The 19,402-nt window shown below is 47.6% G+C and overlaps 1 protein-coding gene across 1 annotated transcript in view; it reads right to left on the bottom strand.

Moving 5' to 3' along the window:
* VPS53 (VPS53 subunit of GARP complex) overlaps window positions 1-19,402 on the bottom strand; it is a 72,717-nt gene that overhangs the window by 40,379 nt on the left and 12,936 nt on the right. The window contains exons 5-8 of the mRNA XM_054166293.1: window positions 8,172-8,258; window positions 7,778-7,893; window positions 6,065-6,184; window positions 22-100 (exon numbers count right to left, since the gene is read on the bottom strand). Of these exons, the coding sequence (XP_054022268.1) occupies window positions 22-100; window positions 6,065-6,184; window positions 7,778-7,893; window positions 8,172-8,258 (402 nt within the window). The remainder of the gene's footprint in view (window positions 1-21; window positions 101-6,064; window positions 6,185-7,777; window positions 7,894-8,171; window positions 8,259-19,402) is intronic.

Here is a 19,402-nt window from a genome sequence, read left to right as displayed (position 1 = left end):
GAGGGGAAGTGAGAACTTTACCTTTGTACCTTGAGAAGGAAAGGCTTCCTCAAAGTCAGCCAGGATCTGCTGTCCCAACTCATTCTGTGCTGCTTTCACCCTGACAGGGAGAGAGGAAGCAAGGGCTTTGGTGGTGGTACAACCAACTTGTTTGCTTCGTTGCCTGTAGACATCACTACAAAGTGGACTGAAACTCTCACAGCTACATCCAGGTTTTGATGAGCCAAGAAAAAGCGCGCTAAAGAGAAACCCCCCACACGTCACAACATCTGCGTGACAAAACCGGGAGAGCACTTGCTCCCTGGATGACAGCTCCAGCTCTACAGCATTGACTCCTGAGCTGGAGCAGAACGTGTCCATGATGCTCTTGCCCTGCTGCAATTTCAATAATGAGCAGTTAATCAGCTGAGAAATCACAAGGGCTCCTTTAAAGCCAGCCTGATCAATCTGTCTTTACATTTGTGCGTGCCAATCGCATTTCAACAAACCCAGGTTTCTAACACTTCAGAATGTCTCAGTCTTCCTCCTGAACCCTTCCCAATTCCAGGTGCACCAACCTACTGTGAAATGCATCTGTGTGGACACTGCTGGCTGCAGTTTTATCCTGTAAGTCTTCCGTGTCCTAAGAAGCACAAAAGAGCAACAGTGCGAAACGGGTGAGAAGGGTTTTGAGCGAACCGCAGCCTTGCTCTTTATTTAGCTGAGAGAATAAAGCTTCCAATTTCCAGAAATAAAAGTCAATACAGCTTAATTGATACTTCTCAGGAAATGGAAATGCCTACACACGCTGGCAAGAGCCAAAACAAACAGTGAAAGCACTCAGATCCCTCTGCAGCCCTTGAATTCTTCCATCACGTTTTATTATACTGGAAACGCTTTAAGGTCTAAACTGATCGCTCAAAGCAGTGGACTTTTTTCCACTGAGATTGATGTGCTGGAAAGAGTAGCTGCATTTACTTTTGAGACAGTGTTTGTTCAGACTGTGGGGAGAAGGATTTGGATTTATTTTGTTGTTTAAAGGCTCCTCAGCCTTATCAAGGAATGATCTGCTGCTTTAATCTTCCCATTTGAGGTCCATTAGTAGGGAAACACTGCAAGATGACCTAATGATGCTGGAGAGCAGGCTGGATTCCTTAATGGTGCCAAAGGCAGAAAATGCTAGGCCTTTAAAAGTGATGGCTGAAATATAACTTTATATCTGTGATTTAAGTGCATGTATGACCTGCCTTATCCAAGATTTATTTAGGGGGATTTTGCTGGAAAAGCTTCCTGCCTGCGCTGTCCAAAGTAATTCCCACTTAAGCTTTCTGCTTCAGAGGAATGCTTAGAAACTCCTCTACTCCTCCAGGTATAGATCCCCACTTAACACCTTCAGAACTGTGAAACAAGAGAGTGATATGTTGAAATAGGAATGGGAAATTTAAGCAGTAAGGAGGAACTCAGCCCAGCAGTCACAATAATCCTGCCTAAGTGAGCACCAGGCATTCACATGAGAAAGCACCACAGAACCAAACCCTTTGATCCTTATGGAACAGGGGAGGAATAAGAAAAAAAAAGGCATTACAGATGGATTGAAAATTTGTACCTTTTAAATATCAAGAAACAAGAGGTCTTTACTATTAGGAATGAATGAGTGTGTACAAACGACTGGAAGTTATTAGCTGTGGTACTGCTTTCCTCACGAGCTGCAGGAACCTTCCTAGCTGACAGCAGCTGCCGTGGAAGCAGAGTGGAGGCACTGAAAAGAGCAGCAGCCAGACTCCTAAAGACTCAACATTTAAAAGGGGCACTGTCAAGCAGCTAAAAGCCCTGTCCACAGGCTTTGTTGTTTTGGGCTCTGATTCAGGAAAGCACTGAAGGATAATCTGAACAGGGATTCTCCTACCCTTAAATTAAGAAACTTGCAGGAATGCCTTGCTGAAATGGGATGTTAAATAGATAGATATATGTGGCTATAACAAAAATGGTCCTGCTCAAAAATCTCTCAAAAGCAAACAGGGAAAAGGAGGTTTAGCCTTTTTCTCCCCTTTATATCTTGTAAGATAGAGATAGGGCAGAGACATCAAAGCAGCCACAGGTTTAGGTATGTGTGAGCAATGAGAGGGAGCCCCACTGCCTCCACAGTAACTAGTGCTCTTTACCTAAGCACGCAGCCACACACCCAGAAACATTAAAACCTTGATGGCATCTCTTCAGAGAGCCACTGCTTTAGGCAGAGATGACAGGAAGGCTCTCTCTGCAGCCACTAGAGATGATTGCTCCCCGTGGAAAGCTGTGAGCCTTTCAATAATTCAGAACAAATCTCATGCAATGGAAACTGCCACCACAAAACCTCCCCACCAGGCTGGCTTCTCTCACTGCTCACAGACCTCTCTGCAGGTGGAGAAGTATCTCTGTGTTTAACCACTTGCAGAAAGGGAATTGCCCACTAAGGCTCACAACAGCAGGCACTCCTGGCTGGCAACAGATTTTGGATCCCTCCTCGGAGGGCTGGAGAACCTCCCCTAAGGGGGCAGGCTGAGAGAGCTGGGGCTGTTCAGCCTGGAGAAGAGAAGGCTCCAGGGAGACCTTCCAGTACCAGAAAGTACCACAGGAAAGCTGAGGATGGGCTTTTTACCAGGCCTTGTAGTGACAGAACGAGAAGGAATGGATTGAAGCTTGAGGAGAGCAGATTTAGACTGGAGATCAGGAAGAAATTCTTTGCAGTGAGGGTGGTGAGACACTGGAACAGGTTGCCCAGGGAGGTTGTGGATGCCTCCTCCCTAGACGTGTACAAGACCAGCAACCTGGGCTGGTGGAAGGTGTCCCATGGCAGAGGGGTTGGAACTGGATGATCTTCAAGGTCCTTTCCAACCCAAACCATTCTATGAATCTCTCCAGGACCAGCTCCCCCCAGCAGCCATCTTGGCTCACTGTACCAGGGAGCTGCCTTATTCCTGGGATTGCTCACACGTGCCAAAACCTTTGGCTCCCCAAGCATCAGCAATTTTTGTTTCTCTGACTTTTGTTTTATGATTAGTGGCTTTTGTTCTCAGTTTCCCCTGCTTCAAAAAAACCAACAAACCAAGAACCCCCACTGTTATGTTTCAAATGGCACTGAGGTACTAGAAACCACAATTCCTGTAGCCAAAGCTACCAGAAATCTTAAACTACCCTGGCAGCTTGCTGAGATAGAAAGAGGCTGAGCTAGCCTGTTCTTCTGTGGCAATCTTATAATCATCCTTCTCCTAAATACTTTCCAGGGTTTTTTCCACTATCTGCAAGGCTTTCTTGACCACTTTCATGGGTGGGTTTGTGGCCACTAGCTGCATGCTCCCTCCACAGGCAAAACAGAGGATTGAGAGATAACAAAATATTGCTATTGACTATAACAAAGAGCTTCCGTTGTGCTGTAGAAGAAGCTGGTGCAGGAACCCTCTTAGGAAAATATTTCCTTTGGGATGTGAACTGTGACACTTTTCTATCAATACTCAACAGGATCAGCACAAGAAGCCAATTAATTGAGAGCTCAGTCAGGTTCCCAATGAATACTTACAGTGGGGTTTTGTTTGGTTGTTTTCAAAGGGTCAGAACAGGTGGAAAGCAACCTTAAAAACACATCATTAGTCTTCACAGCATCTAGGAGCAGGAACCTAAACCAAACACCCCATGACACAGAGCACATCCAACAGCACCTAGCAGGTACTTCCCCTTCTCATGGTTTCCCATTCATATTTGGCTTCACTCCATTCACACCAAGAAAGAGAGGCTCTTTATTAAAGAAAGCAACAGAATCTGCTTGTTTAGCAGTGCATATAATAGACTTATTGTATATAACAGACTTAGGTTACTGTCACAGCTCTGTGCCAACATCTACTAAAGCATTTCTTGCCTTCACAAACATCCAAGGGGCTTTGCTTGTACCAGTAAACCACGTTCAGGAGATATTAAGCCCCAGCAATTTCACAGTCTGAACCCAGCCCTGCGAGAAGCCAGGCAAACCGCCTTTGATGTTTCATGACTCACAAAAGCAAAGAGAGGGAAAAAAGTCAACTCCAAATTGGACCCCTAATATGTACACGTGCAGTCAAAACTCCAGAGCAGATATTACTGTGCCACAGACCTCCCTGCAGCAATTTGCTGCCTGGATGTCAAAGCAGTAAAGAGATCCCAGCAACACCCTGGGTGCAGCTCTCCTCTCGCCCCACAAGCAGCCGCTTCTATCGCTACCAGATGGTGCAACTCTCCCTCTGTAAACACTGGAAGGAAAACCCTGCCGAGGCAATTCTAAAAATAGGGGGAACAGACTTTCTTGAGCTTTTCAGATCCTTATCTTGAAGGGAGAATAAAACAAAAGAAGGTTTTTTTCCCCCTCCGTGTCCTTGCCAGGCTCTCTGGCGTGACTCGCAGCCACTGTGCCTTTTAGCAGCAGGATGAATTGTTTTCTATAATTATCAGCAACTACAAGAGTATTAAATAAGCATCCATCAGAAAGGGGGAAATCAGCCAGAATTCTGGACCAAGGCTTAAATTACATTTGGCTTTAAAATGGCCAATGACAGCAGGTTTTTGCCCAAGGGCATTACCAGGAGAAGAAAATGAAGCAAGTTATCTATCGGAGCATGAGGTTGGAGCAGACAGCGGCCTCAACCCAGAAAAGCACTGACATATGTTTATATTTCCTTGATGCTCATGTGCATTTAAGCAAATGCTTTGTTAAAACAAGGCCCCTTCTCTCTCCCAGTTTTGGGTGGATTGTATTTTTGCTCCATTTCATGGATCCCATCTGGGTTTTCTGGAAGAAGCATCTATACCATAAAGAAAATCCAACGGATTTACACAAAAGTATTACAAACAAATCCTTCAAACACTGTTTCCATCACTAAACAGCACAGGCAGCCAGCTGCTGTCTTAGCAAAGGGAGTCACCCCCAAAAATTCATTCCTGTGCCTGCAAGGCTCCTCCAAGTACCTCTGTAATGAGCAAAGTCATCTTGGGCAGCAAGAGGGTGGTGGCGAGAGATCTGCAGTTTTCAAAGAGAAGAGAAGTGCTGTCGGATGTGGCTCTCACTAAGGAGCTTCATCCCTAACATGAATATGTTGCTTCCACCTCTGAGCTGTGCTCAGCCCTACTTCAGGCTGTTAAGCAAACATCTAATGTGTGATGTGAGGGAAATAAAGCCTCCTGTACAGCAGGAAAAGTAGGTTTTGGCCAGGAGACAGCAATGATCCCTAGAACAGGGAAGGCCCTGTTCCCTTGACACCAGTCTGTCACATCCCAAATGAAAGCCAAGCTCCTAGGAGATCTGGTGCCTCAAGTCACCACTGAGCCTTCACCTGCTGCTGCTGAGAATGGTGGCTGCCTGCTGTTGGAGCTGCAGCAAAACTCACCCAATTTAAACATCTAACTTCACATTAGAAGACTACCCAAGCTCAGCATAAATGTTTAGAGCAGTCAGGCATGCTGCATGGGATTTTGGGAAGGTTTGCTACAAACCTCAAATCTCAGCAGAATTGGGCAATGGGAGCAGGTTTTGGCAGAAGAAACTGGAGGTGCTCAGAATAACTGAGTCTGGCAAATGCACAAGAAGAAATCCAGCCTGCCTAAACCCTTGGGCAACTGTGGAGTCTGACAGCAACTCGACAGCAGTAAGCACATGTCTGGGCAGACAGGGGCCCCAAGCACCGCTGTGTTAAAGCCCAGGTTTCTGCTTCATGCTATGTTGCTGAAGGGCTTAAGAACTTGGGTGAAAGCATCACCTCAGGGTTCACCACATGAAGATCACATAAAGCAATTTGCACTTCCACAGATTACTCCAGGTAAGTAAATTAAAAGCCAGTCAATGAGAAGCACAGAGCACTTATGGCTTACATCTGTGCTAATTGCTGTTATTTAACACAATAGGCTGCTCAAGACTTCAGCAAACTGTGTTCAATTTCAACCCATTTGTTTTGGCTGGAGAGAAGCTCAAAGGACCACGTCTAGCCTTTACATCCTTGAGAAACTGATTCTGCCTGATGGGTTTTGGAACCTTCCTTCCAAGCGGGGAGGGGGGATGCAAGTGCTCAGGGTCTGAGGAGTTTACCTTTCCGAAAGCTGCCGGATCTGAGGAATCCCCATGTATTTGTTGAAGTGCTCTAACACATTCACCACACCTTGGAGAAGGTTGGCAACTTCCCCATATTGCCTCCTCCTGGTCATAGCCCTGTAGAGGAAATGAGAGTTTTACAAAGGCAGGTTTGATGCAAACCCTGGGTGGTAACTGCGCAGGTTCCCTCAGCCCCAGCGGGTCACGCTGCTCCCCAGTGACATTTATTTTCCTACAAGACACAGCTCTTCATTAACATTCCAGTGCAGCATTAAAATTTCACTTAACTGATGCTAAAATAAACCAAATCCAGCACACATCTAACAATGCCTCCAAACACATAAATGTCAAAAGCAACACTTGGCAAAGAACGTGTAAACTACTGAATGCATCAGCTCCCCGGTATGGGTCCGGAGGCTGTAAATGTTATTTCACTATAATGACCTGAGTGAAGCCATTCATCATCACACACAAAGTGTGAGCTAAAGCTTCACAGGGAGGAGAATCATTATGCTGAAAAACTCTTAGCCTTGACTTTTCTGTTAATAACTTTCCCAGGGATCTAACAGGGAAAAGAAAAAGACCAAGTTCATTTCTTTCTATTTCCTCCTTTAGGATTGATCCAGGAGAGACAGCAGCCTGAGTGCAATTCTATTCTGAACAATTAACAGCTCAGTGTTTGTGCAGAATTCGCTGCAATGCTTTACAGACACAATATGCCCCCCAAATAATTTCATTTTCCCAGCCTGTGTGTTCCTTAAGCACATTAGAAACCCCTGAAGGGTGTTAAAGGTTCATTTCACTTCCAAATTCTGTCTGAGTGTTGTTATTTGCATTTTTTTGGGGGGTGGTGGTGTAAATTCTACATTCTGTCTGGTCCAAAACCAGCACAAAGGGTTATTAGAAACATCTAATAGCCTGGAGAAGAGGAGACTCAGAGGAGACCTTGTTGCTCTCTACAGCTGCTTGAAGGGAGGTTGTAGCCAGGTGGGGATTGGTCTCTTCTCCCAGGCAACCAGCACCAGAACAAGAGGACACAGTCTCAAGCTGTGTCAGGGGAGGTTCAGGCTGGATGTCAGGAAAAAGTTCTTCACAGAAAGAGAGATTGGCCATTGGCATGGGCTGCCCCAGGACATGGAGGAGTCACCATCACTGGAGGTGTTTAGGAAGAGACTGGATGAGGCCCTCGGTGCCACGGTTTAGTTGATTAGATAGTGTTGGATGATAGGTTGGACTCAGTGATCTCAAAGGTCTTTTCCAACCTGGTGAATTCTAATTTAACTTCACACACAGTACAGCTTTAAGCCTCCTCTGAATTCACTCTCAGAGCTAGAGCAGCCCTTCCTGAAAAAGAGATCTCATTCCAGTTAAAGACATGACTGGTACAGTGCCCTAGAATCCCTGAAGAGCACATCTCTAATAAAGATACCTAACTGGACAATCTTAACCATTCAAGAGGCCAGGCTCACTCCTCATCACCAAGGCTGACCACAGCAATCGATGCTGCAAACCCTTAAACACAGCCACACAGACTGCAGGGCGCTCGGCGCGACGCGGGAAGGATGGGCCGGCAGCAATCCAGCCTGCAGTCTGGCAGGCAAACTTCCCTCCAGGAAAACAAGCAGCTGCCACAGCCACATGGAGAGCACTGCACCCAGCTCAAGAACTCAGCAGTGGTGTCGAAGCACCGCTCCAAACCCCCACACTTACTCCAGGGAATCCACACCCCCTGCCAGCATGTGCAGGTGATTGAGGGTGGTGATGGAGGTGGTCAGATGACGCTTGGCATGATCCAGCTGCTTGATATCCCGAGTGATTTCTTTAACCTGGTGAATGAGAAAGCAAGAGGCTGGTTAAACATCAAGCCACAGCAAGAAAACTTTAAGGAGGGCTCGCTCTCTCCTCCCTTAGGGACTACAGACACGCTAGCTCTACAGCCAGGTTGACACAAGGACGAGGGTAGAGGTTCAACATGTGCTTGGCTGCAAACTACCAAGCAGGCAGCGGGACCAAAGACAAAAATGTTCCCTTCCTAACAAGAACTGGAAGCAAAAGTCAGTGTCCCTCCTCCCTTTCAAAGGCTAGAAAGAAAAGTGCTGCTCACCATTTGCTCTGATTTTTCAGCCTTGTCTTTAATATCCTTAATTTTACCAAAGAGCTGTTGAATGGCTTTCTGAGCTTCTTCCAGGGCCTGGAAAAGAAACAAAGTCAGAGTGGAAAGAAAAGCCTGCATTCAGTTGTCACCTTCTAAGAAGCATACAGTTGCTCCCTACAGCTGGGGTAGTGGGAGGGAGCAGTTTTCTCACAAAGAAAATATCCTCAGCAGATCAAAAGTCAGTGCACCACACCGGGATTTTCAACCTGAGTGGACCAGGGTCTCAGTGTCCATTACACAGTAACCCTCTGCCAACATCTGACTGAGCTGTTCCATGAAGGCACCTCTGTAACATGAACTACCAACAGATCTAAGGTTACTGCAATAAATTTTGATGCACTAAGTGTGGAAAAATATAGAGAACTTGCTCCTGATCAGTGAGAGCAGAAAAATGAACCCTTCACAAAACCTCTCTGCTCATCATTAATTCTAAATAGAAAGCACACAGTATGTACAGAACCCTTAGTGCTGCCCAAACCCTTCCCTGAATCAGCAGGATAGTGTCTTGTTGGAAAACACAATGGATACTGATTCCTTCAGGGTGGGCAGCTCAGCCTCCCACCTCCCCACAGAAGAGCAGGCTCTTACTAGGCACAGAGGGCACAGCTTTAGGAGGCAAGGGAGGTTGGGCACAGCAAATGGACCTCACCTGCATCTGTGCTATTTTTCTGCAGGCTTCTCAGGGCAACCGGTCCCCTTTATACAACCATGGTGCATCCTGACCACACAACCACCACTGGGAACTACACATGGGTTCAATGAGTGAAGCCACATGTCCCAGATCACATGTCCAGAATCTGCCTTCTGAAGTAATTCAACACGTTTTGCCTTCCCAGTTTGATAACATTTCCAGCTCCAGCTCCACTTTGTTTCCCGCTGTTAAGTGGGTTTCTAGCCCTCTGTTTTTACATCCAGTCCCATGACCAAACTTACAGTGCAAGCTACAAGCTCCTTCAGCAAATAAATTTAACACATCTTCATTTGGAAATGTAAGAGCAAACTATCTGCCAACAGCTTTTGCTGGAACATAGCTGCATTATAATAAAAGCACAAAAGTTGGAAACGTTTTATAATGCATTTTCCAGAGGGGGGAGAGGGGGAAATAAAGTCTCCTCCTAAATATCTTCGGAATCATGTGCAAGTTAACACTTTATCTGTTGGTGTCACACAGCCATCACACCCCATGAGCACCCAGGGAAATGAGCTCACACCAACGTGCTGCAGAGAGAGCTGGATCATAAAGGAACACCACCACCTAGCTCCTCCTTTGGCTCCAGCCTGGCCACCTTGCAGAATAAAGCCTTCTCTCCTCTTCCATGGGGATTAAGTGCAGACCAAAGAACTAAAGAGTGCTCCTTTCAACATACTTAACTGCAGTTTCTGTACTCGGTCCCAGAGCAGGGCTGCAGCACATTACCCAAGTGGGTTATTAAGCAAGCAGCAACTGTCTTGTGTGCTTTGAGATTTGGATAGGTCTGTGCAAAAAAACAACCCCAAACAACTCAACCTGAAACTCTTCCCAGATACAGCAAAGGATACTACGTTTTCCTTCGCTTCAGCACTAATGTCAAATGCTGATTTCTCTGCATGATTGTGAGGAAGTCAGGGCTGCTGACTCTCCAAAAGAAGAGATCACAGAATCATCACAGTATCACAGTATAACTAAGGTTGGAAGAGACCCCAAGGATCATCAAGTCCAACCTGTCCCAACAGACCTCACAACTAGACCATGGCACCAAGTGCCACATCCAGTCTCCCCTTGAACACCTCCAGGGACGGCGACTCCACCACCTCCCTGGGCAGCACATTCCAATGATGAACAACTCGCTCAGTGAAGAACTTTCTCCTCACCTCAAGTCTAAACCTCCCCTGGCACAGCTTGAGACTGTGTCCCCTTGTTCTGGTGCTGGTTGCCTGGGAGAAGAGACCAACCCCTTCCTGTCTACAACCACCTTTCAGGTAGCTGTAGAGGGCAATGAGGTCACCCCTGATCCTTCTCTTCTCCAGGCTAAACAACCCCAGCTCCCTCAGCCTCTCCTCATAGGGCTGTGCTCAAGGCCTCTCCCCAGCCTTGTTGCCCTTCTCTGGACACGTTCAAGTGTCTCGATGTCCTGTCATAGAACTGTTGAGGTTAGAAGAGACCTCTGAGATCATCAAGTCCAGCCACTCACCCAGAGCTCACAATTCCACCACTGCTGCTAAGCCACTGCCACTAAACCACGGCCCTCAGCAGCACATCCACAAGTCTTTTAAATACCCACACCGATGGTGACTCCACCTCCTCCCTGGGCAGCCTGTTCTAATCATTGAGAACCTTTTCTGTGAAGGAAGTTTTCCTAATATCCAACCTGAATCTCCCCTGGCACAACCTGAGGCTGTTTCCCCTTGTCCTGCCACTTGCAGGTGAGGATCTATCCTGCCAATTAAAGAGTATCCAAGAGGAGACATTATCCTCCCTCATACCCAAAGCCAAGGCAATCTCACACAACTTGCTCAAACTTTGGATCACCTCAAACCAACTTGCAGGGACAGGTATGTGTTAGGAACTCCTGCATACAGAGCCACTGGGAGGCAAGGTACAGAGAGCAGCCACACAGAGCCTGGGGAGATCATGGACACCACCCAGCACAATGGAGCAGCACAGGCATGCAGCAGGAGCACCCCAAATTCCCAACTAGCCATACACTTCTTGGACACATCTCTGACCCCATTCCCCTCTCCTAGGGCTGGTTTTTCCAGCAGCAGGCTCAGACAACAGCCACAGCAGCTCTCCTTGGCACAACTGCCACGGCAAACTCTAAGGCCTCCTTTCACTTGAGGGGGGCATCTCTAACTGGTTCTCCAAGGAAGAGAACATTTGAGTTGCTGCTTTAAGCACTAATACACAACTCAAAGCTATTTGTTCTCAGCAGCTTTCAGCAACCAAGGTTGAGAATAAACAACACTGTGAGCATTTCCATCTCTGGTCTTACAGCTTTTATATTAAAATCTCTCTCCAGGAGACAGATAGCCTCTCTCCTGCCTCAAGAGACAGGGTATCATCTACTTGAATATTGAGACCTTTCCCAAAGTCAATGCCCATCATTTATCCTCAGATAATGGCCCAAACTAAAACTGCTAGCTGCCCACAGAGCAGCAGTTTCTCTCTTGCTTACTGTTAAGAAAGCACACTCAAGCTGTTCTTTAAGAGGTCAGCCAGCAGAGGCAATTTACAGGAAACTAGTTTCCACCTGAAGAACACATTCCTGCTGCTCCCTGCCCTGCCCTCACTGGAAACCAAACTTCTCACCTTAAAACTGCCCCTGGAGCACCAGCCAAAGCAAAAGGGGATTTTGTTCTGGTCCATTTAAAACTGCCAAAATAAGGTGACCTGGTGTCATCACCTGGCCCTGGCACTTGTGGCTTTCACCTCCTTACAGTCTGGAAAAACACAAACGAAACAACATTTGCTGTGCCTTCATCCGATGAATTAAAGAACTGTGGTCTCCTGCTGCTGTGAAAAATAACATGGCTGGGATGTGGGGAGAGACCAAACAGCAGCTGCCCTTCTGAGCAAGCTCTGTATTACATCTCTGAGAGGAGGGGATTCATTTCCAGAACTGTTTAAAGAAAGGGGGGGGAAAAAGGAAACACACAGAGAACTCGGCAGCAAACCGAACAGGCGTGAGTAAATCACAACTGCTCAGAAACCCTCACTTCAGCTCTTGAAACTTGCTGCCAAGTATTTGCTCGGCCATTAAGGCATAAATCTTTAGCTACTCTCCTAAAACAGAGCTGCACACTCCTTATTGGAGCCAGAACACACTAATTCATCAGCTTGCTTGGGTTTCAGATAATTTACATTGAGAGATGAAAACATTTCTCCAAACATACATAAGGTTTGCTGGAAGTAACACTGTGTGAAAATCTATTTTTCTTAAGTCAGGGAGACACTGCCAGACAGATCCAGTGGGAAGGTCAGACCTGAATTCAGGGAGGCACTGCCAGACAGATCCAGTGGGAAGGTCAGACCTGAATTCAGGGAGGCACTGCCAGACAGATCCAGTGGGAAGGTCAGACCTGAATTCAGGGAGGCACTGCCAGACAGATCCAGTGGGAAGGTCAGACCTGAATTCAGGGAGGCACTGTCAGATCCAATGGGAAGTTCAGACCTGAATTGCAACCTTTAATTCTTGCACAGAGCTCACAATTAAATCTTCTTATGGTTCCTTTTAAAGAAACCAATGAAACCTTTTTGGCTGCAACATTCCAACTGCAGCAACTATAAGCAAAACAGTGTAGAAGAAGGAACTAAGGAAAAACTAAGCAATAATGAAGAAAAACCTTCCCCTTCCTGGTCACAATAAAGCAAAGAGGAAAAGGAAGGAATAAGAAATCCCCATCTTAGGAAATCCCCTCCTGTCTGATAAATGGTGTTCATTAAGAGGGGATAATAAACCAGCATCCAGGCCATGAAAGCAGGTCCCATTACTCAAGGTGTGCTATCAGAGTTTATGATGTATCTAAGTTATCCTTTCACCTGCAGAGCAGCAGAGGGGAAACCACAGCCCCGGTAAAGCCCATACAAAAGCACTTCCCTTCACACTCTGCTCCTGTTAAAAACAGCAAATCATGACTTTTCAAAGCATTTTCTTACTGCTCTTGTTATCATTTTATTAACAGGTGGTTTACTTTGGACAAAAACTCTAAACCCAGAAGGCTATCAGGAGAGCAGGAATTGCTTTCACTCCAGCAGAAGTGCTCTGCGCAGCAAACCCTCGGCCAGTAAGCTGACAGCTGTGGCTTGACACCAGGCTTCACCTTGCATTACTAATTTATGGCTTTCCTTGCCAGGGCAACTGGGAAGCATGGAAATGCACACACACACCCCCAACCAGCCTACAGAACTTGAGCTATTGTGTTCCCTTTTCCTACACCACCAGTTCATCGCAGGGGCAGAGGACCACGAATAAATAAAGAGACTTGGACACATCATCTGCTGTGGTTCCACCAGACAAGGATGTTGAAATGAAGGTTGCAACGTGCTGGATAAACACCATATGACTCCAATCAACAACTGAGCCTGCAAGCTACAATTAACCCATCAGCATTGTTTATTACACTTTATGCAACCTCTGCAGTCCCTGGACACCAGGCACCAGCTGAGGAATACGGCAGGGACAGGACACGAGCGCCTGGGAGAGGCAGAGCCATCAGGCAGTGGTGTCAGAGGCTTCTGTGGTGCTTGTCCCTGGGGTATCCCAGCTGCTCCAGCAGCAGCACGTTCAGCAAAGGGGGCAGGGCCAGCAAGAGACCCTAGGCAAAGGGCTCAGTAGAAGAGAGGCTTTAGCCGAGTATCGCTTTCCTCCTCCGGTGTAGCGTGTCTGAGCCGCTCCAGCGCAGGCTCACCCCGGCAGCTGACGGGAGGGTGCCCCTGCAGGGCACTGCCCAGCTCCATGAGTAGCACTGAGGAAGCTGAAACCCCAACCTCTGCAGAAGCAGGGACCCAAACCACAGTTCTTGGTGAGGATCCTCCAATTTAACAGCAGGGTGTATTTTTAGCCGGCCCCGTCGCTCAGCCAGGCTGAAGCAGTGGAGGCTCCTCTGCTCTTGTGTTAACAGCAGAGATGAAATGCAGAAGACTGAGAAACCACACACAGGAGCTGCAAGACCCTGCTCTGCAGCATGCAGCCAGACCCCAGGTAAGCTGGGCAGGGAGCTGCAGGGGTTTTCTGCAAGCTCTCCAAAGCTGGAGGGAGAAAGGTAGCTCATGAATCAGCTGCAGCTCTCCAACCTGCTTCACCTTGAGACGCAGCAGGAAAAGAGTCCAAACACACCACCATAAAACAATAGGGAGCAGAGGCAAGCCATGAATCACCATGCCTAAAAACCAGCTTCACTTGGCATTGTCCCAAGCAACTTCTGAGGTCAGTCTGCACATCAGCACTCGGGTCACCTTTTCACGTAAGATATTTCACACAGCAACAGGAGGAAAGAAAAAATAACTCAAGTGAGAGGTGGGGAAAGACCACATCTAATTAATGAGATTCTGAAGTGATGCATCCTTTAAAAGGTTATGTTCCAGCAACTTCCAGGACCAGATTGACATTACCACACAGGAAAGCAGCATTACCAACAAGATTCGAGTCAAAAAAAGCAGGTCAGTGCATTAGTCAGCCTCTCCACATCCCTGCAGCTGCTGCAGATGGACACAGCCTCCTCCTTCCCCTCTCAGCCTAAGTACAGAGCTGTCACATCACTCCCATCAGGCTATATAATACACCTATTAGTGGGTGTGTTGGATTTCTAAATCCCTCTTTATTCATCCTGTCTGGAATCTTGTGCAAGCAAAGAGTGAAGCCCATGGAAATATGCAAACAGGAATGAAGAGGGCCCAGGGTGCAACTACCAAGTGTCACCAAACTGGGGAAAAAGCAAACTTTCAGAGGAAGTCTGCAGGCCTGTGAAAGCCTGGGCTTGGGGACTGGCTGAATTAACACTCTTCTGGGCTCCAGGAATGATTAAAACACCTCAATGGTTTCCATATGCTCACTGGTGGTGTGCTGGAAATGTGCTGGTTTTAGCTGATTCCAGCCAACAGATATCTCCATGGGATGCTACCACTCCCAGCAGAAAGCTGCCCTCTGCTAAGTGTTTGAGAGGCACTTGCCACAGCTGCCAAGCTCGCAGCATCCAAATGCATTTTTAATGGTACAAATTGGGCTGTGGTCAGGATGCTGAGAATTTAATGCTCCTGGATGTGTCCTCACTCTTGAATACAGAGTGTTAATGGTTCTTTCATTGGCTGCCACACTCACAGCCCAGATCAGTGAAAACCTGGACCATGAGTGAGAATCAGCTCCCATCTCCAGCGCTCCAAGGAGCCTCAGCTGCAGAGTTCAAAGAGACCCTCGCAGGCTGTGCCCAGCCTGACAGCTTCTGCTGCTAAAACCTCTAGGAATGGATCCCTTCAGAAGGGTGAAAATAGATTTTGATTCTCCATCTGATTTCATTTTAGAGAAAACTCTTTTAAGTTTTACAGCCTGACATAACCCATTGCAGCTGGAGTCAGGAGGGCTTGTCCGTGGCAGCAGGACCATGCTGCACCACAGCAGCACCAGCTCCATTTCCCCAAGCCCTCACCACCCTTGGGTTTGATTTCAGCAGACTTCTACTCCAGGAGTTCACCAAAAACTACATGACTACTGCAATTGTCACTACAAAATAGACCTTTGTGTCATCAGCTCCAATCCTCACCACTAAGGCTGCACAGAATACTTGAAATCAAAGCAGATTATGTCCAGCACTACACCAAGCTGAAAATTGCTGCTGTTGCCCCTTCACTTAACCCCCCCCCCAAAAACTGTGCTTAGAAATCAACCCCCACATTCTGAATAGCTGCACAGAGGGGGTGAAGTGAGAGCAGATTTCCAGGTTGTGCTGCTTGAAACCTTGCAATTTAACTCCCAGACTGCACTCCTGTGCCAGACCAACATCCTTCTGAGCTGCCATTTCCTACTGTATTGCCCAGCACTGCACACTGGTGCCTGCACCATGAAGAAACATAGTGATGTGCTGCCAGTGACCATGGTCTGAGTGGTCTTGCTCTGGGGAGTAATTTTACACCTAATTTGCACCACAGTGATGTGGCCACCCAAATGTTGTGTGAGCTGCACAACTCTCTAGCAAAGCCTTCAGGTTCATCATGCTTGGATGTCGTGGTGGGGTCAGTACAGCTTCATCACACAGCTCTGCAGTGGGTTACTACAGCCCCATCACTACAGCCTCATCACTTTGCTCCACCTTGGCAGGTGAGCAGCCAGAGCCTTCCCCCACACCCAGCCCTCCTCAACACCTCCAACACTGTTATCATGCAGGAAAACCTCCCTCCTGCAGCCACTTGTTATTGCCCTCATCACTCTTCTTTATGTCAGAACAGCAAAGCTCTGAGTCTCTGCCCTTCATATAATTTCTGTTGACACCTGACTGCAGTTGTTTACTGCACCTCCCTAGCCCATGACACACCTTGTCTTGCAGGAGCTCTCCTCCAAGCACTGAATAACCAGCTGTGGTGGGCTGCTGCAGCAGGGCTCCATCACTCACCCTCCAGCACCAAGCTGCCTGGTTTGCTGGCTGGGAAGTGCTGGGCACTACATCTGCCCAGGATGTCTGAAAATGACCAAGGGATTCCAGTTGATTTGCCTGCTGGATGAGCTTGCAGGCTGCAGGCAGCTGAAAGTCATACTTGAACCATCAGAGCCACGCTTGACTTCCATGGGGGTCAAGCTCAGCAACCACTCAAGCTGCATCAGATTCTGCTGAATGAATTCACACTCAGGTTGAGACCTTAGAGGTGAAACATAGGTGGACAACCATACCATGAACCCTGCAAGTAGGGATTTCCAAGTGGAGTGCTGACAGCTCACCTGCTGTAAACACAGAGGTAGCACAGCTGGAATAAACATTTCCACACACCAAAAGTGCAAGGCAACAAAACCAAAGAGAAGGGAGGGAGGGGGAAGAGATCCACAGCAGGACAAATTCTCCTGCCTGTTGTCAGGACTTGTGTTTTCAGGCTGGGCTTCTTGCTTTGCTGGCATCAAACCCAAGCCTCAGTGGCTGTGGAACAACCCAGTCATACTTTGCAGCTTGCTCTGCCCTCAGTGCCACCAGCAAGAACAAGGTTGCCTTTTGCCAGCACAAAGCACAGCCCAGTTTCCAGCCTCAGGCTGCAGGACAGGGTGCATCCACCGCCTCTCCACACAGGAGCACCAGGCAAGGTCAAGCTCAGCCTTGCTTCTGCCTTGAACCAGGCTTTGTGGCAGATGGCAAAAGTTATGCCTGACCTCTTCATGCAGTTCCAGATGCCAGTTTTCATGGCCAGTAGCCAGGAGGATAATAAACAGCACTATTTCTTCTTGGCACACCAGTCACCTGAAACCCTTTTCAGTAAACATCTTCTAGGGGAGAAAAAAGCTCCCTGTGACTTGGATGGGAAGGACACTGTCCAACTGTCATAATTCACTAGAGCAAAGACTCCAAATGAAACTCACTTCTGATTCATTTTGGCAGCTCAACTCCTGCTTATTATGCACCAGTTACAAAAGAATATCACAGGACTTTAATCACTCAGCTGGAGCCTTACAGGATCTGTGGCATGGCCTTCTTTTTCCCTTTAAGTATATAAAAGGACACAGCTTAAGACACAATATTTAACCCTCACCCATTCACCAGCTCAGAAGGAACTGAACATTGGGCTGCTCATATTTCAGAGCAATCACCTGTTCATCAAAACACAGGAGATAAAGCTTAGCCATGCAGCAGAGAATGCACTGAAAGATGCTGCCTACAACATCAGGGACTGGGACCCAAAAAAGCCCCCAGGTATTTTATAGGCTGCCTGAATTAGTTATTAAGAGCTGATGCCAATTTTCTTTGCCTGCTCTTAAGGCTCAGCAATGCTGCCCCAGCAGCAGAGGCACATCACCACCCACCAGGTGAGCTGCACCTGGGCACTGTGGCCAAGGAAGCAGCATGCAGTTTGGTGTCTGGAAGTGAGCCTGAATTTAAATAAATCAAACCATCACAGAATGGTAGAGGTTGGAGGAGACCTCTGAAAATCACCTAGTCCACTCCCCTGCCAGAGCAGGAACACCTAGTGCAGGTCAAACAGGAACACATCCAGGCAGGTTTTGAATGTCTCCAGAGAAGCAAACTCCAGAACCTCTCTGGGCAGCCTGCTCCAGTGCTCTGCCACCCTCAGAGTAAAGGAGCTCCTACTCAGGTTTAGATGGAACTGCCTGTGCTCAAGTTTATGAAATACAAGTGCCCACAGTAGGAGATCTGAAGGCACTGACTGTCCCAGCTTAGCATGAAACACAGCCTGCAGTCACAAAAGCCACCTCCACATGAGCAGGTGGAGGTAAGGAGTGAAGCAACAGTGCTGCTTCTTGCAGGTGTCTATGCAACCTGCACAACATCACCTCCTTGCCTGGCAGGCTGGAGCTGCCTGTAACCCAGCACTCCCAGGGCTAAGACAAGGACAAAGCCACCACCAGTTGCCCTGTAGCTCAGGATACCACCAGCAAAAGAGACACTGGGCTGACCCCATCAGCATGGGACTACCACGCTCCCCACTGCTCTCCTGTGCCACACACAGCAGCAGTGTTACTTCCTCTGCTCCCTGTCCATCTTCATCTTCCCTCCTCCCCATATTGATTCTGCAAAGTGTTTCCTGATCTCTATTTAAAGAAAGAAAACAGAAATGGTATTTCACACACTTCCATCTCTGACCTTGTCAAGCTCAATAACCCCTGGGTATTTTCCTCCACCAGACACATCCTCCTCCTTCTCCAGGGCTGAATGCTGCCAGCCACTGCAGCACACACAGAGGGTAGGGCAGGCAGCCCCAGCCCTCCCCCAGCTGCTGAGCAGAGCTGCTTATTTTCACAGACAAGGAGAAAGGACAGCACTGCTTACCAAAGGATGGGATGGCTAATTGAGCTGTCTGCTGCTGTGCTGGGTTCAGGCTGGGCACCAAGGATATGTTTGTATTCTTTAAGCACAGCAGCTGCCATCCCTTGTCTTGCACTGCTGGAGTTATGAAATGAAAGAAAAGCTACATATTGCTGCTCTCATGCAGCAAGGAAGCAGGAGCCAACCACAGCAATCCAAGTTATCAACCAGTATCTTCAGCCATGAGAAACACAGAATCATTTCACTTGGAAAAGACCTTTAAGATCATCAGGGTCTTTTCCAAAGCTTTTCCCAGCCAGAAAACAGCTCATTTCTCTTCTCATTAACACTTTGTTCTAGCAGCAACTGAGCAAGACCCTAACACAGCAGCAATAAGCCAAGTTCTGCTTTGCAATACATTCTTTACTCACTCAGTTTCAGTCACTTTATGTATGTGTGTGCACAGGGAAGGAAGGGAAAGATGGACCAGAGATAGCAAATCATAGAATCCTTAGGATGGAAGGGACCTCAGAGGTCATCTACTCCAACCTCCCTGCCGTGGGCAGGGACACCTCTCAACTAGCTGCTCAAGGCCTCATCCAGCCTGGCCTTGAACACCCCCAGGGGAAGAGGCAAATACTGGGTTGAGAATCAAACTCTAAAGCCACAAAACTTGGGATTCCTCTTGAATTCTTGATTACATCAGAAACAGAGTCTGTAGGAAGCTGCCTCACCTTTGCTGCCCC

This window comes from Dryobates pubescens, chromosome 13, assembly GCF_014839835.1.
Source record: "Dryobates pubescens isolate bDryPub1 chromosome 13, bDryPub1.pri, whole genome shotgun sequence".
Classification (NCBI taxonomy): domain Eukaryota; kingdom Metazoa; phylum Chordata; class Aves; order Piciformes; family Picidae; genus Dryobates; species Dryobates pubescens.
This window is presented reverse-complemented; position numbering and strand designations above follow the sequence as displayed.